The following is a 23,476-nucleotide window of genomic DNA, read 5'->3' on the forward strand; positions in this document are numbered from 1 at the left end:
TGTTCTAAATTGGTTACCAAAAGAGAATATTAAAAGATAAGTCAAATCTGGAACAAATAGGAAATATATTTTTATTAGTTTGTATAAAATAAATATACATTTATATATAAATAATTTTTCCAAAAAAATATGAATTATAGTCTTTTTAGCTTAATATTAACTAACATCCTTTCTTCAAATTATTGTATAAGATATATGCACACATTTTAGGGGGACTGGAATTTTTTTATTAGAATGATATTCACATAAAGTAGCATATTTCTGAAGGTAGGTTCACCTTGACCCCCTTCCCTGCTACGCTTAACATTCTTTCTTCAAATTATTGTATAAGATATATGCATACATTTTAGGGGGACTGGAATTTTTTTATTAGAATGATATTCACATAAAGTAGCATATTTCTGAAGGGAGGTTCACCTTGACCTCCTTCCCTGTCACGCTTATGCAATCAAGGTATGTTAAATTATATTCTCCGATATTTTATTTCTTCAGATGAATATGATTTAACTCTAACCTGGCCTTGGTTTTAATTTTATACGGATGTAGAATATGTCCCAACAAATTTTTCAAACTCAATAAGCAGCTCAAATCCAAAATAAAATAAAGTTAAAAATCTGAATCTAAATTAAGTTATAATAATAATAATTAAAAAATTTGATGAGGATCTTAATAAGATGATCTAATAAGTTTTTTAGAAAATAAAGTCCATTCTTTAAAATATTTTAAAAAAATTTCAATTTTTTTTTGGTATTCTATTTTAAAATAAACGGTTTCAATATAAAATATTCAATATAAATACGACAATATTAAATTAAACAATTAATTTATAAAATGTAATATAATACAACCATCCCAAGTTGAAGTTGAACGTGTGTTTAGCAGAGCGAAAGCTATATTGAGCACTAAACGCTCTTATTTATCCAATAAAAATTTTGAAAATGAATTGTTAAAAAATAAAAAAAAATTATTACAAAAGGAACTTATCTTATAATACATTATTTTTCTATAAATTTAATTTTATTAACTCTGAGGAAAAAAATTAATTAAAATAAAATTTAGTATTTTTTAATTAACGAGTAATGTTTTTTTAAAACATTTCTATCACTTATATACATCATTAAATAGAGTGTTGTGCTATATCTAAATTAAATGTGGTTTCTAATATTTGAATTCGATTTTTATTATTCTATCTTTTGCCATTAAGTGCAGTTATATTGAAGATGATAATTAGCAAATTTGAATTCTAAAAATTCTTTTTTATTTGAAATGACGATATTTTTAATGTTAAAATTTTTAGGAGTATAGGTATTTTTTTAAATTTATATTATTATCCTATATTATATTAGTTTAATATGAAATTAATGCCTATGACTAATAGACAGTCAGATGAAGAAGATTGTATGACTTTTGAAGGCTTGAAACATAACAAATATATAGATGAAGAGAATTTTCTAGATTCTAAAGATGAAGATTTGAAAGATTCCTTAAGACTTTTAAACATACCTTGTCAAAAAAATAACATAGAGAATAAAACTATTTGGTCTATAATATCAAAGAAAATTAGCAAAAACAATAACTGTGATTTAAATTGCAAAGTAATTGATAATTTAAATTCAAAAAATAAATTATTAAAGAGTGATAATGAAATAATTGATAAAAATCTAAAATGCAAAAAAGAATATGTTTTAAGTGATTCCTCTATTTCTCCTGATATTGATAAAGACTTGAATTCAATATATACTGATGTTTTTGATGAGCAATTGGATGAGAATTTTAATCTTTTATCAAATTCAAATGAAAATCGAATATCAACTAAGTTTAACATTGCCTCAGAGTATATTAACATATCTTCTAAACCAAATTCTGACGAAAATAAAAAGTGGTATCAAAAGTTTAGAGGGACTTCTAATAACCCTGTCAATAATTTTAACTCCTTTAATATATCAAATCATGTTGATATAATAAAAGATGATAATTTTATAAAAGCTACTATTATATCAGAAAATAAAGATGGCCATAATAATAATAAAAATGGAAAGTTATCAAGAAAATTTTCTGCCCCACCTTCATTTAACTTTTTGACTAACTCTTCCACTTCCAAAAGCTCATTTTCTCAATCTAATTTTAAGGGGAAATCATCTTATCAATGTGCTCAAGATTCTTTATGCAGTGATATAAAAAATGGTTACGACTTTGATAATATAAACAATAGTGCATCTAAAAATAAAAAAATTAATAAAACTTATTCAACTCTTCATGAGGAAAATTTATCGCTTATATCATTTGATTAATTAATTTTTTTATGAATCTCATTATAAATTTAAAATTTTTATGTTACTTTAAAAACAAAAGTGTAATTATTTTTAATATTTTATACTATGATAATATAAATTTAGCTTTATTTTAGTTATTCCCCTTTCAAAAGGATTATATTATCTATCTTTTTATTCAATTATTTATATATCAAAAAAAAGCATCCAGTATTTAAAAAATTAAATCAAAAATATTATGCCAATTATAAATGTGATAAAATTTCATTAAATAATCTTTGTAAAATAATATATGGCATCTTCTATATCACAACAACACAATTACATATCATACGACTTGAAATATTATATTAATTTTTTTTTTAAAATAACCATTTAATATTAAAATTATTCAATTTATACAATTGTTATTGGTGAAATAAAAAAAAATATAAATTTTGTATTTACACAACACATTTTTTAAATCTAAACCAGCATAAAATTTTGATAAGTACCCTCTTTTTTTAAACTTTCTATTTAATTATAGAAATAAGCCTAAAAGTTATATTTATTATTATGCATAAATCTTATTTTTTTTTGTATTACCTACAATCTCATTTTTGATTTATAACATCAACTATTTTATATTATTATAATTAATATATTATGACATTTATGAATTTTTGTATAACAATTTTTATTAATATTTTTTTTAGAAAATTTATATAATTAATAAATTATTTATTTAAAAAAAAATGCTGTCAAAAAAAACGTAAATAGTTTTGTAACAAAATTTTGATAAGGCCATATTCATATTATAATTTTTTTAAACTCACTCAACCATAACTTTAACAATATTTTAAAATTTATGGAGTTTTTGAAATTTGTATACATCTAAATTAGTGATCTGCATCGGGCCTAATTTTTTAAGCCCCTCCCCCGGCCTAAAATTTTTTTTAGCAAAATACCGACCCGATTTGGCCCGAATTTATTTAAATATAGAAATTAATTTTTATAATTACTCAAAATAAAAGACATATGTTATATGTCGTTAGGTTTCAATAAATAAAATCAAATATTTTTATTTTACATAAAAATTTAAAATAAAATTGATATATTTAAAAAATTTCCAAGGTCCGACTCGACCCGTATTTTTGTTAAATATTAAGCCCAACCCGCACCCGATTATTTTAAGTAAAATTAGGCCCGAGCCTAACTTTGCAGATCTCTACTCTAAATACGTCTCCCCAAAACGAATGAAACTACGAATCTCGTAATTGTTTTATTCGTTTAGCCAAAATGTATTTAAGTATAAAACAAATTATTCGATTCTCAAATACGAATAGTTATTCGAATCGAATACATAAATAATGGGAGGAGGGGGAGGGAATTATAGTCTTTTTTAATTATTCTCATCCGAAAAATATTGTGGATAATTGTTTTTAATTTGTTTTCACTTTATTTTCCACTTATTGTTAATCACTTCTTTTTTTTGGAATCCATTTATTTTTCATTTTTTTAAATAAAATAAAAAAGATACCTGTTAGAAGAATATAATTTATCGTTACGAATAATGAATTACTTCGAAATAATCCATTTATTTGATTCGTATTTTTGTAGGTACAAAGTAGTGATGTTTTTAGTACAACAAGGAAAGTAGTGATGCAGAATCGCTCCATTTGAGCCCATTTTTTAAAACGGCTGACTAAGTCAGTATTTTATCTAGAAAAAAAAATACTACGCTAGCCTGAAGAATTTTCTATAAATGAGACACTAAGGTTTCGACATTTATTATTCGATGAGACCTTTTTAAAAAATCGGATAAGTCATTTTGCAACACTAAATTAAAGTATCGATAAAATTCAAACGAGATATATTTATTTATTTTTTTACTAAATATTTATAATTATATATGATATTTTATTATATTATTGTCCCACATTTATCTTCCGATATCTATTTTTTTTAAGTATATTATTGGATGTTGAAAATTAGAGGTTTTCATTTTACAAAAAGTTAGGTCCCGCTCCTTAAAGTTTTACGCGTCGTCCCTGGCCCGTTGAATTTTTGATGTACTAATCTTCTGGCCACCACATTTCTAATATTTTAATTTTTTTTCCACCAATGTCAAATTAGAAAAAAGATAAATAAATACGAAACATTATAACTTTATTTTTACTCCAATTTGCAATTCCGCCAGTGGACCATTTTGCCCCGGACACTTTCCTCTTTTTAAAAACTTATGTCCATAAAATACTAATTCACACATTGGAGGCCAAAGAATCCTTTTTCTTAGGACAAAAAATACAAATTAAATTATTTGGGATAGGTCCTAAATTGCTAAAACAAAAATCGCTAAAGATTGGAAATTTCTCTTAAATCTCCTAGAAAAATTTTTAAGTAAATTTGAAATTAATATTAATAGATGCTAAAGTGTAAATGTATTTACGTTGAGTTATCAGAAAAATTACTAAAAAATAGTGGAAATACTATCATTGCTCCCAATTTGGGAATCATATGGATCATATTTCCTCCATTTTTTTAAAAATTCTCAACTTAAATACGAGTGTTTGCTCTCCTAACATTATTTAATATTAATTTCAAATTTACTTAAAAAAATTTTCTAATAGATATAAGCGAGATTCCCAATTTTTAGCGATTTTTTGTTTTATTGATTTAGAACGCAAACCAATTATTTAAATACAATTATTGCGCGTTTTTAGAGACTCAATTAATGTTTTTCGTGATCATGTACCCCCCCCCCCTCTTCGTTTTAATATGATTATGTATTTTATATCGTTTTTTAAAATCGTAATGTATAGTCTTTAATTTTTAATATGTGTATTTGAATAAACATAAATGTTTTCATTTTAAGGTTCTTATATAAATCTCTTCTATGACTATTTATTTCTATAAAAAAACCGTTTTATAAATAAATTATCGATATCTGATCTGTATTGTGAATTTATAATTTGATGCTATCATTAATAAATTGTTTATTTTATATGGTGAATTTACTTTATTATTTATAGATTTAGAATTTTTAGTTAGACAGCTCTTAAAGAAAAAATACAAAGAAATAAGCGAATTGTAATTTATTTTCAAATAAAATAATATTAATCGGAATATTTGAAATTTAGAAAAATATCATAATTTTGATTCCCGGGTTGGCTTAAAAAATTTTACGATCAGAGATTTGTGAAGCCTTGCCTGATATTTTATGTATAAATTGTCAGATGCACGAATTGCCCTTTCCAAGACCGTTATTAAAAAAAAAATTAAATATTCCTGGCACGTTTTAAATTTTTATTAAATTTCCCCAGATAAATTTTAATCCAGTCATTATCAACAAATTGCTACCAGAAAACTTAGAATATTTAAATATTGACATTAATCAATGATCTAAATTTGATTCCTAATATCTGATTTAAATATAATCTCACTCCTAAATTTTCTATTCGGATATATAATGGAATCTCTGTCTTAGTAAATAATTTAAAATGTCGGGGAAAGGGAAGAAAGAAATAGAACAAAATTAAAACTAATTATCTGCCGTTATTAGATGTTTGAAATATATCTAATATATTTAGTCATATCGAGTAAGCCTCATAATTTGGTCAACCAGTATCCTGTCAGTCATAATCATCTTTTCTCCAATTATTTTGTTAAAAAAAGGGCATGAATGAATGAAACAAATATACCCCTGCGTTTGACCAAGTTTCTTATTGGCCAGAACTTACTCAAATTAATTTCATCTGCAGTGTTAGTTAAGAAAAACTACAATTCAAAAATTTTATTTTTCCTAAATAAAATTAGGATGCGCTAATATCGATTAAATTACTTTAATTATATGTTCCTAGTGAAGGAATCATGCAAAATTCAACAGTTATTATATCATGGATTTGGTTAGCGAATCAATGATGTAACAATAGTATCAGGATTAACGATTTATTAATTTAAAATATGCATCAAAATAAATTGGCCATGGTTTCCATTTATAATTTTTTTTAAAAACTTTAACAAATCAGTTTTACAATTCATTTATAAAAATAAAAATCAGGGATCCAAACTGTAAATATTCAGTTAATAAAAAATAATATTATCGGGTCGGTTTGAACCTTTCCCATACAAGAGTATTAGAATTATGAAAATAAATATATATTTTATCAATTATTCTCTAAAAAAATTAAAATATTTCCAAGATTCTCTTCTGTCAAATTATACCCGTAAGTAGGAAGAATAAATTTTAGGGCTGAGAACACATCTATATGTTTGACTACTTGGATAGCTGGCATCGTCGTAAAGGGGATATAGAAAATCTTCATTTATCATCTTTTAAAAGAATAAAAATATTTCAGATTCACCAGCATTTTTAAAGGTTCGGGTGGTAATCTTTTTACAAATAAGGTTAGATAAGTAGTCGCTGTTAATATAGGTTTAACGGTTCAGTTTTAGCTTGAATCATGGGACCCCGCTATCCTTCACATTCCCAAGAGTTCAAAAAAAAAAATTTTTATTTAATTTTTTTCAAAATTACTTTTTTTTAAAAGTTAACTTTCAGGTATAAAAAATTTTTTAGGGGGCTCGACTCCCTGTATGACCTCACCCCCTTATAGTGACGCGACGGGTTTGAATTCCTGATTTTTTTTTGACCATAATAGCGTGCCACTATGTTTCAAAATGTGTTTCTCAAGGTACTTGGCACAAAATTTGGATTATGGTTTAAATGGATTTTTTTTTCCCGGTAATAACGCATAAATTAATATTTTTGAGTTTATTTTATCAATCTATATATTTCTATTATAGATTTATAAATATATGCGTTTTTCCAATTATTTTTATCTACTCTATAAAATTTTTAATCTTTTATTCTGGAAAGATTAGTTTTTTTGTTTTTGAATTCGGAATGGGAAAGATTAAATTTTTCGAATCTAATAACAATATTATTTGTATGGATATACGAATTTTAAATTATTCAATTTGTACATAAAACAATTATTCATTTTGAATTTTCGAATCGATTACAAATTATATCCAATTATTTGATTCGTTAAATTTTATATCACGATTCAAAAAGCAATTACATCGTAAAATCGTAAGATACAAAAATATTCCAATAGTCACACACATTTTGAGTTTAAATAAATGTTGGCTCCAAGTTTCAAATAATACTTTACAGGGTAACATGCATCCTATCATGTTTTGTTTGTTCCGGTAGTCTCTGACACTTGTGGATCATATGGAACCCAATCACTAAAATTATTCAAAACAAAAGGGCAATGGTTACGTTTAATCACAGGTGATAATACCTACGACAAAGAATATCAATCGAAATTTGTCGATCCAATTGTATATCTATACATGGGTCATTAAGCCCCGCCGACCTTACCTATATTTTAATTTTATTTATTTATTAATTTCTATTCTATTAATTGATATAGTATGTTAATTATAATTTTAAAATACTTTTAAATAAATGTGACAGTTTATATCTCTATATTATATCTTAATTAAATACTATTTTGATGACTTTAGGTTAAAAAATATTTATTTTATAAGGGGAGAGGAGTGCAAAAATTCTTTCACTGGCCTTAAATTTTAAAAGTCAGGCATGGGAGCGATATTATAGAAGTTATGTATAAAATTTTCAAATCTAACCTAAATAAAATAGAATATAATAATGCGTACAAATTGTGCACTTACGTTTTGTCGTAATTTTTAAATAAAAAACGTAAAGCGTTCCTTGTTTAAATTGAGGTTGTCTTTTTATTAATATCCGTCGATTCAAAATTTTAAATAAGTTCTTAAAAAAGGATTTGTATTTGAAAATTACATTATCGTCTGCCTTCTTATTTCTTTAATTTCTAAATATTTCTTCTTCTGATATATAAGTAAGTTATTTATATTACATTTTATAAAATATTACAAAGCGAAGAATAAAAAAAATATTGAAAAGCAAACCTGTTTGCGCTTTTTTTAAATGGTTGCTAACGCCAAACGATAATTTTACTAATTTGCAAGAGGCCATTTGAAATGCATTATTCTTGCAATGCAGCCTTTGAAATGCTCAATTTGTGCGCACTATTATGCAAGGTTTATAAACGATATAACGGATATGACAAATTGCAAACAACATCGGACATTTTTTTTTTAAATTAAAATATTAATTTTATATTGATTTTGAAATCATGTTGTTTGCCTTTTTTAAAAAATATATATAGTATATAAAATGATTAATTTTCTATCTCCTAAAACTTTTTAGCTTTTTTTTAAAAAAAAATATATAAATATTGTACAAATCGGGGAAAAAAAGAATGTGAATAATCATCAAATTTCTTCCAGAAAAAATCGATATCTCAAACTTAATAATTTTATATATTAATATACGTAGTAAAATTTATTTTGGGATACGATGTACTATAAAATTTAAAAAAAAAAACTATTCAGTTTAACAAGATATGGAGTATTTTTAGATTATGGTACAGGAAATTATTTTTAATCATATGACCTGTCAGATTTTACAGGAATTATAAAAATAATGAGATGATGGTAATTGATATAATATTTATTGAGATAAGAAAATAGGCTTAACTCTCTATGTAAATGTATGCGTAAGACGTCTAGGGTACGATTGTAAGTTTTTCGAATTCGGCTCGATCTACCATTTTATTGTTGGACCTATCCGATCCTACATTCAACCCGTTTCGAACTCTTATTTTAGGGTCTTATTTGAAAAAAAAAATTTAGATTGAGGAAAAAATAATACAATTTTCAAGATTAGTGAACATAAAAGATTATTAACGTTAGAGAAAATAAAAATCCCCTCTCCCCACCAATCCCTTCCACGTGACTGACTACTCTTTTTTTATTTTGATAAGAATATCTAATAAGCGCCATTTAAAATACAAAATAATTTAAAATTTTACCGAGTGAATGTGTGCCAGATCCACAGGAATGGACTCTAGTCCGAAATAATATTTTAAAATTAAGGTCTAAATATGACCGAACCTGAAAGCGTATTTTCGAGTCACATCGACACGAGTTGTAAGGATTTCCTCCTCCGCCATTCAAAAACTAAGATACATTTCCATTCTATTTTTTAAATTTTATACTTTTAATTAAAATAAAATTCCTTTCTTAAAGGCAATTAAAAATTAGGTTTCTGGGTCTTTCGAGCTTTTCTCTGTTCTGCGATTCTAGTTCCTCGAGATTTTGTTTTCTTATTTTTCTTAGTTGCGAAAAGATGGGTAAGGTTTTTTTTGGCTCCTGACAAAAAAAGCAAATACCAAAATTAAAAATCAACCCTATCTTCAAAAATTTATAAACAGCACATTTTGCTTAGACCCTCCCCTTATTCAACTCATATGCCCTTGATGTAGATACCCTATTAGAAAGTGATTTTGAGGATTTAGTATTTAGATATAGATATGAGTTCGACAGGACATTGAATGACTGCCCGCCATAATAGGTAAACAGGATATAAGGAAGGACAAAAAAGTAATATTTAATACAATTCTTGAGCATTTTCCACAAATAACTAAAATAAAATTTTATTTTCTCCCCGAAAATTTGAAGAGCATCACCAAACTCATGTCAGGAAATGTATAACTTATTCATTTTCGTTAAAAAAAATTATAAAATTTATAAAGTATTATAATATTTTTTTTTATACATATCCATTTTATCAAGAAATTTTTTTATAGAAATAAAATGAATACGATTTTCGCATTTCTAACAATTCTGGTTTTAATTAAAATTTTTACATTTTTGTTTTGCTTTAAAAACAAAACTGTTTAAAACAATTCGTGATTATTATGAACAAGAATCAAAGATGACAATTTAATTTATTAAGATATATAGTTCATCAAAATCATTCTTAAATAACATAAATAAAACTAAAAAGTAAAAATATAAAGTAAAAAATTATAAAACTTTCTTCTTTACTTTTTCTTGAATATTTAATTCGATTTCACTATTTAAAGATTTCTTGCTAAATGGAGGAAATTGTGGAATCCTATCGAGAGTATGATCCTAGTCACGAGACTAAAATTTACATATCATCAATAATTATTTCATAATTGTCATTTAATTTGCTTACAATAAAACATTTCAATTATCCTTACAAATTTTATATTCAAATTAACGTATAATCTTTACATTTATAAAAAATAACTTTTCTTTTCCAATATACGCATTTGACAAAAACATGTTTTTTTTAAATTTCATTACATGTTGAAGCTAGTCCAAGTAATAATCGTTTTATTTTTCTATCTACAACAATTTACATAATATAATTTTGTTAAGACTTTTTTTTTAAAGAGAGGAGAACTCCAGGTTAATGTTAAACTACTTGATTTGGGCCAATTTTTTTAAAAACGGCTAACTCAATATTTAGTCCAGAAAAATATTACGCAAGCCTGAAGATTTCGATCATAGATGGCATAAAGGTTTGGATTTTCGAAGCTTAAGGCAACATTTATCTGTCTAAAATATTCAATTAGCCGTTTAACAACACTAATTCTAGTAATAAATATCAGTGCTAATGAAGCATTTATAATTCGAAATGAAAGGTTTGTAAATTTTTTAAAGACCTAAACAGTTTATAAAAGCTTCTACTAATATTAACTTATCAATTATCATCATAACGTAAATGATATTTTATCTAAAGCAAGCCATTTATTTATTTTTTAGAATTCTGCCATATTAGCTATAAAAACCTTAATCAATAATAAATTCATTTGCTCAAAATAAATGTATATATATTTTATTTTAATTTCGATATTTTTAAAAAAATTTTGGTAATAAAAATAAAATAATCTATATAATCTAATCTATATAATCTAATCTTATTTTTGTTTTGGTTAATTTGACAGCCTGCAATATGAGTAATCCACCGTAAATTTATATAGAAAAATAATAATTAATTAAAAAATAAATGTTTTAGCCACAATCTTTTTTTGGGGAGAACCCGAGTCAGAAACTTGGACTAACTTTTTCAAAATTTTTAGGAATATTTGAATCAGTTTTGCAAATTTTCAGCAGGCGGTTCTAATTAATATTAATAGTGCAGCTAATTTATGCATAAAGAATATTGTTCAAACTGTTGCGAGAGTTCATTATTAGAGTATAAACGGAATTTGAGGCCTGAACCAAATCTGCAAAAGAAGAACCATCGGAACTGCGCTAAATCTATGAACCAGAGCCAAACCTCTTCTTAGAATTCTTAGGAACCGGAATAGTTTTTTCAAACATTCAGAAACCTTCTTGGACTCATTCTGGTTTTAGTTCTGAACTCCGTTAGCAAACATTGGGGGTTCTTTTATAGACATTAAGACGTTTGAATTAGTTAGATATATACTAGAGATCTGCAATGCCCAGCCTGTTACCCGATCCGGGCAACGTCTAGAAAATATTTACAAGGGCCCGGCAAAAAGAATTAACTGGTGGGGCCCAAAAATATCCACGATTTAGGGCAATCTAATAAACGAGATCAGAATAGGAACGAAAAGAATTCCTTTTAAAATACAGGAAGTGGTCTTTAGATAATTGTGTATATAGTAGAAGTCTGCAAAAGGCAAAATATTTTGACCCGGCATGGTTTGAATTAAACTTTCACCAGGCTCGGTTCATTTTTTATCCTGTCCTATTTCTTTTTTCTATTTTTTAAAAAAAAAAAATTCTGTCAATGATGATTTACACAATGTTTTGAGATTAAATTAAAATTCAAAATTATGATCACAAATGTGAGCAAAAAAAAAACTTAATAATGATGTAGATTATATTGTAATTAATTTTAAAAAAGCTTATTTTTTTTGTAACTGCCGGTTTATTCCTTCCCCCGTCTCGCCCCCAAATTAACCTTTTTATGGCTTTCTCCGGGCCCGACTTTTACCTTATGAAGAAAATACAAATATTTTATATACAAAAAGTATATTAAAACAAATTTTAAAAAATGTTATAAGATACAAATTTATCAGAAACCTGCAGAAGTATCAATCGCTTAGCCCGGCCCGGATTCGTTATAAAAAATTTTTTTTGGCCCGACCCAGATTTTTAAAAAACCGAGCAGAGCTTTGGACCGGGTTTGTCTGAAATTTATAATTAGGATATATAATATTTTCATTTGGTAACAAATTAATGAACCTCGTGGTGTCATTAGAAAATTGCCATTAAATAAATATTATAATGGATATATATAAATATATAATTATCATGTTTAAAAAAAAGAGAACTTTTAATGCAATATAATTATTCGCGTATAGGCAGAGTTTTAAACAAAATAGTAAATTATGAATAAGCCCTTAAAACAATAATAATAAAATTTAATTATATGAAAAATAAAAAAATATATATAATTATAAAAAATGAGAATTTAAATTCATCCATCCTTCATCGACGATGGCGATAAATCTTTATATCATAAATAAAATCATCAATTAAATCTCCACTCTTTTTTTAGCAATTCTTTTAAAGGAAGCAAATAAAGCCTAATTTCTCGGACATTCTAGTATCGTCTTATATCAGAAATTGACACTGATTTAAATTCCCCTTAAAAGCATTGGAAGATATTTTATAACCATTCCTTTTGAAATCTTAATTAAGCAACAGCAGATAAAATAAATTGTATTTACATTGATCATATTAAATTTAGAATATATCGTTTTTTTTATCTGATGTAGGAATGAAAATTATGTGCCTGATGTAAAGTCTACTTCTTATTTTAATCAATTTTAAAAAAAAAGATAGACCAAGGAGCCTTATGTATATGTGGAGTTCTCAAATTGATGATTCCATTATTTTAAAGCTCATTTATTAAATGAATATACTCTTTTTTATTGAAGACGATATTATAATAATATGATATCAAATCAATATTTAATTAATATTTATAAAGATAATATAGAGAAATTTTTAATAGTTTTTTATTACTGCTAAAAAAAAATTTCGTTTATAAGAATTACTATTTATTTTTTTTATAAGAGGACATGAATATAAATTATTTTGGGTAATTGTAGAAGGTATAAGAGGTCTGCATTGGGCGGATTTTTCTCCCGCCCCGCCCATACTTTGAATGGGAATGGTCGAGGTTTTATAAATATTTTCAACATAGGGGGGGGGGGTGGCTGACGGGTTAAAAAATTTAAAGTGATGGGCGGGTGAATTTTTTTCTATTTATCAGGCGAAATGAGCAGAACAGACTTCAATTTATTAAAAAAAAATAGTTTTAATTAAAAATACATTTAAATAAATGAATAAAGATTCGTTTTTCTATAATGTTCATATTCATTAAAGAACCGAATGTTATAAATTTGATATCACATGTAAATTCTCAAATCCTCTGCACATAAGATTGTTTCTAGCCCTCCCCTTTTAACCGGTAAGTTTTTTGATAGAAATTTTGCCTTTTTTTAAAAAAAAAATAATAAAAATTTGTATATACCTTTTTTCTAAAAATTTTAATTTTACTATTACATTTTTTTTTTTTTTATAAAAAAAAATGTCCCTTTTTTTAACGAATTCAAAGTTTTGGCACACTAACCTATAGCAATATTATATTTTAATTACAATTCGCGATCGATCATATCATAAAAAAGGTTGATTTGTAATGTGAACAACAACTATTAAATTTTTTCAAAAAAGAATAAATAAAACAATAATAATTCAGTTTTTATTTTATTTTTTCCCCAATGTGGCTAAATAACTAATAGCCTGTTCCGCATCATAATTAAACAGAATTTAATATCGAAATTAAAATATGGTTCGGTTTCGGGCTGGTTTTTTTTACGGAGGATCTAAATCTGTCCAGTTTTTCGATTCCTCTTTGCTTTTCTAAACTATGACTAAGGTCCATAACCTGAACCTTTTATCAGTTCAAGCGCATAATGTTAGATAACAAGTCCAAACTAGAGCGTTGTAAAATCAAATTCAGTTTTTATTTTATTTTTTTCCCAATGTGGCTAAATAACTAATAGCCTGTTCCGCATCATAATTAAACAGAATTTAATATCGAAATTAAAATATGGTTCGGTTTCGGGTTGGTTTTTTTTACGGAGGATCTAAATCTGTCCAGTTTTTCGATTCCTCTTTGCTTTTCTAAACTATGACTAAGGTCCATAACCTGAACCTTTTATCAGTTCAAGCGCATAATGTTAGATAACAAGTCCAAACTAGAGCGTTGTAAAATCAAATTCAGTTTTTATTTTATTTTTTCCCCAATGTGGCTAAATAACTAATAGCCTGTTCCGCATCATAATTAAACAGAATTTAATATCGAAATTAAAATATGGTTCGGTTTCGGGTTGGTTTTTTTTACGGAGGATCTAAATCTGTCCAGTTTTTCGATTCCTGTTTGCTTTTCTTACTATGGCTAAGGTCCATAACCTGAACCTTTTATCAGTTCAAGCGCATAATGTTAGATAACAAGTCCAAACTAGAGCGTTGTAAAATATCGTTTCCAAAAATTGGGTTATTTCGAAAATTTTATCGTCCTTTTTTTTTACTAGTCAAATTCTAAATAATTTCCATAATTTTAAAGTTGAGCTGTAAAATAACGTCAATAAAAATAACATAGTTACTAATGGCGTTACCTTTTTTGAGGTTGAAAATGAGTTAGTACTTGTCAAAGGTAGCGAGTAACGCGTTTATTTTTTTTTTGAATAGCAGTAAAGCAAAAAGTTACTCCTTTAAATTTTTTCTTAAAAAATACAGAAAAAATATATTATATTTTATTATATATTATATATTTTTTTTAAACTTTATAAATAATTTAAGCCGAGTTTTTAAATCAGATCAACCACCAGAAGTTTTTTTATTTTATTTATTACATTTTTGTTGTTGAATTTTATACAGTCATGATTTAATCTAATTAATAATGAATCAATTAAGGTATTAAAGTATTATAATAAAATTTTTTCATGACACCTGATATAGAGATACATCAATTTGTAAAATATTTATTTTTGAGATATTTCGATAAACTATAATTTTTTTATCATTTTCAATCAAGTTGAAATTAGAAATTTTAATAAAATTTATAGCTATTGGAATATTTCAAAAATAAATATTATGCAAATTGATGAATTCTCATGTTAAATGAAAAAAAATGCTCTCAAGGTATGTTAATGTATATTCTCTAATACTATCATTTATTTGAGGAATATATGTCAATACAATAGTATTTATTTCTTAAGATGAAATGAAGATAACTTAACTCTGCCTTGGCCCCAATATGAACCATTTTTTACAAATAAAGAAAATTAAAGGAATTATAACCTACATAAAGGTAGACTAATTCAAATAGTTCAACCTCGATATACAGTAAAGAAATTCTAGACGATCTAATCAATTTTTTGGAAAACAAATATTATTTTAATAAATTCGTCCTAATTAAGATTTTTATTTAGTAAATGTAATGCAACCCTTCCTTCTTCTGTTCGAGTCGAACGTGATGTGTTAAGCACAGCGAAATATGTTGAGTACTAATTGTTAAAATCAGGAACACTGTGAATAAGGGCATTTCTGCGTTCCCGTTCCGTACCAAAATATTTTTTTAAGTTTTAGTGAAATACCATATTCGGTTAAAATATTGTTCCGATTTAGCTTGAGAAAAATATCTAAATATATTTTTTAAATCTACACATTTTAATTAATCTATGAATCAATTAATTACATCGAAGCAATAATATATTTTCTAAAAAATTATTATTATATCGGTTCTTTTTTTGGTGTTAGTATAAATTTGAGTGTCGAAATACAATGTTTAACTTACCTGGCTATGGATGATTTTTTATTATTATCAGAAATAAAACATAAAACAGCTAAATAAATTTTTTTAAATTTAATAAAAATGATTCCCCTCCTTTTTAATTTTTTTTAAAATCTACTATTTGTTTGCTTATTGTTATTATTTTGGTAGTATTGTATAGTTAAATATGATTAATGATTATTTATTATTAGAAATTAAAATAACTTTATATATATTCAACTTTTAGAAATTTTTATTTTTTTTATTTGTAGAAATAAATAAATAATTTATATATATTTTTTGGAACGTTCCGAAAAGGTTCCTGAATAGATGTTTCGGTTCCCTTCTTGTTCCATCATGTGCGTATTAATCATTAATCAAAAGAAACAGTCCAATACAAATTTAAATGTGATTGATTATATAAAAAGAAATTTTTTTTTTCAAAAAATTAATAAATATAAACTTTATACAATTGATAAAAGCTTTTTAAACAAGGGTCCGAACCTTTATTTATATCGGTTAAGTAGTTATGGATAAGTATAGGTTCGGTTACGGTTCTTAAAAAATTTATAAAGATTTGGTTTGGTTCAGCGAATTGTAAAGGTATATAAAAGTTCGTTGCTCTTATTTAATGAATATTAAAATATATTTTATTGAAGGAACACCATCCTGTATGATTTTAATTATGAATATTATTTATTAGAAATTTTGCCATCATTTAAGTTAACATATTGTTTATTTATATATTTATTTATATTATATCTATGAATAATATAAGAAAAATATATAATAATCATAACTCGTAAAAGAGTTTATTAATGAGTTTTTATCTACTTTAACCATGGTCATAGAAATTAATGACTGCTCAATAAAAATATCATGGTTAGATTTCGATATTGATTGTAAAATAAATTTGGAGGGCTTTAATTTTTTTATAGTTAAGGATTCATAGAATAATGCCTCTGAATATGCCTTTTCTTAGCTTCATGGTTACCTTTAAGTAATGTTGCACTTATCTATATCACAGGCTGATATATTTAAGAGAATATTGTAATTAAAAAAAGGAAAGGATATGCTAATTCTGGTGCGGACCATTTAAAGTTTTTTTTAAAGGAAAATAAAATAAATTTTTATATAATCAACATAAATACAATAAAAAATATGAGGTCAGAGTAAACAAATATTCTATTATAATATCAATAAACTAATCAATAATTCACCATCAATTTGTAAAGCCACATCATGGATATTATTAGTTTAAAGATTTACAAATCATCAAATATAGGAAATAATATATAAAGCAGATGGAACAACTTTGCAAATATTTATATTCAAGACAACACAAAATCTAATTTTCATAATAATTGATATAATAATACTTATTCTTTAAAATATACTCAAATGTTAAAATCTTAAAAATAATATATATTATTAATTTTATTATTTTGAAATTTATATAGGAATATGGTCTTTCTACCAAACTACACACGGATAGATGGTGATATAATATTTAGTAATTTAATAAATGTAATTAAACAAAATCTACAAATTATTATTTATATTTAGCATAGGAAAAGAATGCATTTTGTTATCAGTTCATCTATGGTAATGATTCAGATATTTATTTGTATTTGAAGGTTATTATTTGTATTTTTGTTAAGAAAAAAAAATTTTCTTGGTTCTTTTGAAAACGCTTTGATTCTATATTCTTAGTAGAAGTAGAGTTTAAAAGATTCAGTAAAATTTGCGAAAATAAATTTGCACAAAATTTTTTTGATTTATTTTTTCAAATTTTGATTAGAAGTTCTAAAATTTTATAAGTTCGAGTAGAAAAATTGGCATTTGTGGGTAGCGTAATTGAAATAAAAAGAACATATAAATCAGTTTTAAAAAAAATTAATCTTCCTTGTCTCGAGGATTAATAAAGAATTCTAATTATTATCTGATGGAAATTAGGAAAAAATGTGATTCCTAAGGGATTGTATTAAATTCATCAGGTCTCTCGCTGTACTCTGATGATAGAATAATCGGTTCAAGGATAGTTTTCACTGTGCTTTTAGGTATCCACTTATTATCAGATCTGATGTATAACATCGGTGCCACCTTAAATGTGTGAGCAGTTATATCCATGATTTACTTAGAGATTATCAATTTGTTACAATCTATCCAATTATGTGTTTGGACTGTATTAAATCCTAGTCGAAAACATATAACAACTCGCAAATGTTCGTTTGATAAGAGATTGTTGAAGTTATAATGGTCAGAGCTTCCAAACTTTTGTGTCCATAACCTTATTACACTGGAGAAGGCGAAGTTTGCATTTACTATGTGCATGCCATTGAGTTATAATCGCCCCATTTTTTTAATAGTAATATTATATATTTTAATTTTTTAATATTAGTATTACATATTAAAGAATATAATAAATATTAGTTATATCAATTAAATATAATAAATGCTAATGTAATACATTTAAAAATATATATAAAACTGCCTACATTTATTACATATTAATTTAGCACATCTTAGTCCGTCCGTTTGAATATAATTTATACTTGTATTCCCTTTAACTTTTATAACAGCGTTTATTCTATCGGGTATTGACTTTGGAGCGCTCCTGATTACTGTAAAAAAAAAATCAATATATTTTTTATAGTTTTAGATTCTTCTTAATATTTGGGTGGATTTTAAATTGCATTTTTATGACATTCTATAAAGTTTAACTTGGATATAAATCAGGCGGTCAATGCTGGCAATCCTTAATATTAATCCTTCAATCAGGTATTCATTTTTCTTAGTCGATTTTGCGGTGTAAATGGTGTCTCGCCCTTAATAGACCTGCGGCATCAGGAAATAAGGTGTGGATGATTGAGTGAAGATAATCAAATGTCTTTTAATATTTTAAAGCATTTACTAATCCGTTTATATAGACCAAACTTAATATATGAATCAATGGGAAAGATTTTGTTCTTGTATCCCATCTCTAACATTGCCACAGTTCAATTCGGAACGGGAGTCATCCTAGATAAACTGCATTCCATTGCTCAGGTTTCAAAAATATCTTTTATTTTATTTTTAATTTACTTTGTATTCTATAAAATTATTGCAACTATCTTCCTTTTTAACAAAACAATTTTTTCACGATTCCTCCTAAAAAATTTTATTCTCATTTTAATTTACATTCTATTGATATAGGCTTAGGAAATATTTATAATTAACTGTATTGTGTAAGCAACGTGTTTCTATGATGTGCACATTAGTTAAGTATATCATTATTGAATTTACAATTATTGTATAGTTAAATAAATTACCCCATCAAGTTTTGTCAATCAATTGATTTTCTAATTAAATTAATATAACAAATCAATAACTGTAAAAATATCGATTATATAATTATTTGCATAAAATTTTGCCACTTAAAACTTTTCTCCTCCTAACTCCCTTTACCATTTAATTTAATAGAAAACTACAATAGACTATTATGGTAAACTAAGATAATAACCAGTAGAGACTTTATCATATTATATACATCTAGAGTTTATTCAAAATCAATAAGATATAATAATTTCCTATATTTTTAAGCTATTATTTTGACATTTAAGATGTTAATCAATTTCTTGGATTTTCTTTGTCTAAACACTCATTTAATGCAAATTTTAATAATAATCTTATGACTCTATAACCCACTGCCACCCCCTATCATTTAACTTTTATTTTGAAAATATCTAATTATAGACCGGTCATGGAATATCTAGCCATGTTTTATTTTAAGACATATGATTTGGAAATTATATTTGCCTAAATTCACTATTCTATTGCATGAATGAAAATGTGGAAAAGGATGGTCCAAATGTTATAAGTGAAGAACTTTTTTGGATCCAAGCTCGTAAATTAGCACTTGGGGCTATTGAAGATACAGAAAGTGGCAGGAAACAAGAAACCTTTTTAGAAAAAGGTCTTAGAAAGTTTCGTGAAAATCCATTTGTACCTATAGGTAATAAATGTATTTGTTTATTCTATTTTAGAAATATGTGAAACATTTTTTTGGGCTTAATTATATATGTATTAATTCCTATTATATTAAATTAATTAAATATAGGAGCAATTGTTACAGCTTATGTTTTGAGCAAAGGTGTACTTGGTATACGTAAAGGTTCCTATCAATCTTCCCAATTCTGGATGAGATCAAGAATATATGCACAAGGATTTACAATTATAGCATTAGCCATTGGTGCTTATGTGCAAGAGAGAAAATTAGCAAAAACCATTGATAACAAAAATGATTTAGACAATAAATCAAATAAAACTCAATAAGGATCTAATTAAAAATTATAATTAATGTGAAGAATGAACTTCTATTATATAAATTAAATTTGCCTATAATCATGAGAATACAATGTCCAATTAAACTATTTTATTTAAATGAGTGGATTGAATATTTATAGAGACAATTGTTTCAATTAATTATAGGGGGGGGGGGTTATTTAGTAACCATTTTTATATACTTGTTTGTCAAACATACCTTTTTAACATAAGAAGAATGTTTATAATATTTTTAATTATTAAATAAGAGTATATTAATTTATACAATATGGACAAAAGAGGTGTGATGTTAAGTTTAATTTCTAATTTTTTGGAGAAACATGAAATTTATTTATACAAGAAAATATTTCATAATATATATAATATTTTGAGATATTTATATAAATAAATTATAAGAGGGGTGTTAAAATTATGAGAATGTTGGGCAATGTTTATAAGACAATTTTTAATAGATATAACTAGGTAGCATAAACATTGCCTGTGGGTGGAAGTGGCAAGGAAAAAATATCCCCCCCCCCTCTTCAGAAACTTGCTTATTCTCTAATTATCATTTAAGCTAATAATGATAAACACCCCCCCCCCCCGCCAAACACCCCTTCTCCAAAAATGAATTGAATATATCACTAAACGATAATTTGAAAGAAAAATAGGCAAAAGTTAATAATTTATTAAAATTATGACTATAATCAGGGTTACCAAATCACCCACGTTTGGCATAATCCCTATTTTTTTTACTTTAGTTTACACAAAAACACACGTCTATTGATTTATGCATCCTCCCGATTTTTCTTTATATTTTTTAAATATAAATTAGCTAAAGATAACTTAACCAGAAACTTACTCTATATTTTTTTTAATTTAATTCAATCATACATTTAAAAAAGCATTTCGTTTTTGTTTCTGTTTTTATCAAGGTCCTGAAACTAAGAAACAGAGGATTTGATGGAAAATCGTCCATTTCTTTATTAACTGTTGCATCAAATAATGGAAATACTAAAATATTCCCAATTAGGCTGTGTTATTTGAAAAGTGTTTCAAGTAAACTCTTAAAAAAATTCATAAAACGAAGGATATCACGTCAGTAAGAATTTCGGAAAAAGCAAAGTGTAATAACGGAATTATTAGTTTCGGGAAATATTATCCCTATTAGTTGCATGTGCCATAATAATTCACAATGCCGTAGAAAGGGGCATGCTTCATTATCAATAGACATAGAAAAAGTTGCTATGAAATGTTATGCCGAATGCAGCAGACCCATAAACAGGCTATATGTTTTAAAAAAAACTATGGATTTTCAAGATATTTAATGGTCCCAACTTCTACGAATTGTTCTCAGCAAGATGGCTATCATTAATATAGGCTCTCGAGTAGTTGGTAAATCTTATTTTTACCCCAAAAGAATTCCAATTCAATATTAAAATCATTTTTTGAAAATATATTGGCCGATGCTTATTTAGGCATAGTTAAATATAGAGACGACTTTAAATAATGTGGTTAAAAATTTGTAATCCTAAGCAATTGCAGTGGAGATGTTTTCATTAATGAATAAATTAGTTATAACCTTAAAAGCCAAGTTATCAATAACCTTTAAGGCTCGGTTGTATGATAAAATCTTTTTAAAATGCATGATAAGAATGCATCATTTCAAAATGAAGCTAAGAAATTCATTAAATCAATCATTTTGTATTTGAAAAAAAAATGAATTTACAAATGATAAATGGGAAAATTTAAGTATTATGAAGCTCGATAATAAATCAAAATTCGAGAAAGTTGAATTAATAATAATCAATTTTAATATAAGAGTTATCAAATTAAATGAAATATTTTAGGGATTTGTTGCTTTAAATACATTTATAGAACAAAATAATATATCGAATTTGGGCTTATGAAAACCGTATCAGGTCAATTTAGTGAAACTTTTATCGCAAATGTCGTTTAGCGCGAACAAATATTATGGCAAAGGTAATATCGCGAAACCCAGCGAAACATTAATAGCGAAGACAATATCACGAATTTATTTCCGCGAATACATAGCGAAACTTTTATAGCGAATTTTCTACCGCGAATATATTGCGAATTCATTTATTTAAAGGAAAACAACATTCAATATCAATTTACCCACCAAAGTTCCTTAAATCACAAACGAGAAATGTTTAAAGGATATTTTGTTACTTATTGTCTATTAAATAGTCAACCTTTATCTTATGTGATAGAAAATAAATTAGCAATTTCTTTCCTTACTAATGGTTGTAATTACGGCGGGGACATTTCATTCAAGTTTTTGCCCCAATAAATTTACCGCATCCCCCCCCCCCTCTCACACATAAATTTTAAAAATTTGTTTTATGCCATTAAAATTAATTTTGACAAATATTCTAAAAGGCTTAGAAATTTTTCCAATCAAGATAAAAAAAATACCGAAAGCTAAGAATTTTTTCTGATTTCAGATTATTTTAAAAAATCATAGAAGAATGATTAATTTTAAAACTCAAAAAATCATGATTATACACTTAAAAATAAAAGAAATAGTAAAAATTTCTGAGTGATATATTATATTTTCTAAGAAATTCAATTTGAGAAAATTAAAATTTTTGCTTAGCTGCCCCGCTGGTTCATGCCGACGGCATGGGCCTTTTACCGCGGGTCTGTTAACTTCTATTTTATAAATTTTTAATAATCATATTGATATATTATTTTATTCTATAATAACATGCCTAAGAATAAATAATTTTTATAACAACCCTATAAATATATATAATTTATAACAAAAATAATAGAAATATTCGTGATTTTAGCAAGAACACAATCCATATTTTAATTTGTACAGTATTTGAGACAAAATTTTCTAATTCCTAATAATTATTTTTTTTAAAAAAAAAAATTATTCTATTATTTAATCTTTATTCTCTCTTACCATTTGTATTTATCACTTGTTGAAATCGAACACGTATTTGGCTCATCACCAGGTGTGGTTCTGAATAATTAAATATAAATTATTCAAATCAATAACTATTCCTGTTTGTAAATTCTGTTGGGGTTCAGAAATAATTTTCTCATGACTATCTGTATTCAATTTTATAAAGATTGAGAAAGAATCGCTCATCAATTTTAAGATTGGTAATCAAAACACATTGATATGTGCTACACAAGTCGTATTTGC

At 25.6% G+C, this 23,476-nt stretch overlaps 2 protein-coding genes and 1 long non-coding RNA gene across 3 annotated transcripts; 2 read left to right on the forward strand and 1 right to left on the reverse strand.

Moving 5' to 3' along the window:
- Nucleotides 1-1,179: 1,179 nt before the first annotated feature.
- Nucleotides 1,180-3,718, forward strand: LOC135925857 (putative uncharacterized protein DDB_G0267716). The gene is made up of 2 exons (XM_065461381.1): nucleotides 1,180-1,305; nucleotides 1,347-3,718. The coding sequence occupies exon 2, from the start codon at nucleotides 1,353-1,355 to the stop codon at nucleotides 2,289-2,291; it is 939 nt and encodes a 312-aa protein (XP_065317453.1). The 5' UTR covers nucleotides 1,180-1,305; nucleotides 1,347-1,352; the 3' UTR covers nucleotides 2,292-3,718.
- A 554-nt stretch (nucleotides 3,719-4,272) lies between these two features.
- On the reverse strand, nucleotides 4,273-10,333 carry LOC135927149 (uncharacterized). Its single transcript, XR_010571961.1, has 4 exons — nucleotides 10,194-10,333; nucleotides 9,176-9,341; nucleotides 8,842-8,973; nucleotides 4,273-4,347 (listed from the first exon to the last, which is right to left on the reverse strand). It is a non-coding gene; the product is annotated as an uncharacterized LOC135927149 (long non-coding RNA).
- Nucleotides 10,334-19,777: 9,444 nt separating this feature from the next.
- Nucleotides 19,778-20,389, forward strand: LOC135926580 (HIG1 domain family member 2A, mitochondrial-like). The gene is made up of 2 exons (XM_065462508.1): nucleotides 19,778-19,987; nucleotides 20,093-20,389. The coding sequence occupies exons 1-2, from the start codon at nucleotides 19,813-19,815 to the stop codon at nucleotides 20,305-20,307; spliced, it is 390 nt and encodes a 129-aa protein (XP_065318580.1). The 5' UTR covers nucleotides 19,778-19,812; the 3' UTR covers nucleotides 20,308-20,389.
- The last annotated feature ends 3,087 nt before the right edge of the window (nucleotides 20,390-23,476 follow it).

This window comes from Gordionus sp. m RMFG-2023, chromosome 3 (assembly GCF_954871325.1).
Source record: "Gordionus sp. m RMFG-2023 chromosome 3, tfGorSpeb1-WG-v2, whole genome shotgun sequence".
Lineage (NCBI taxonomy): Eukaryota > Metazoa > Nematomorpha > Gordioida > Chordodea > Parachordodidae > Gordionus > Gordionus sp. m RMFG-2023.

What these genes read in the sequence shown, in the direction of transcription:
- LOC135925857 (XM_065461381.1), top strand. Translation starts at nt 1,353, where the DNA reads ATGAAATTAATGCCTATGACTAATAGACAGTCAGATGAAGAAGATTGT.
- LOC135926580 (XM_065462508.1), top strand. Translation starts at nt 19,813, where the DNA reads ATGAATGAAAATGTGGAAAAGGATGGTCCAAATGTTATAAGTGAAGAA. An exon ending in AAATCCATTTGTACCTATAG is followed by an intron (nt 19,988 to 20,092) that starts GTAATAAATGTA and finishes AATTAAATATAG; the next exon opens with GAGCAATTGTTACAGCTTAT.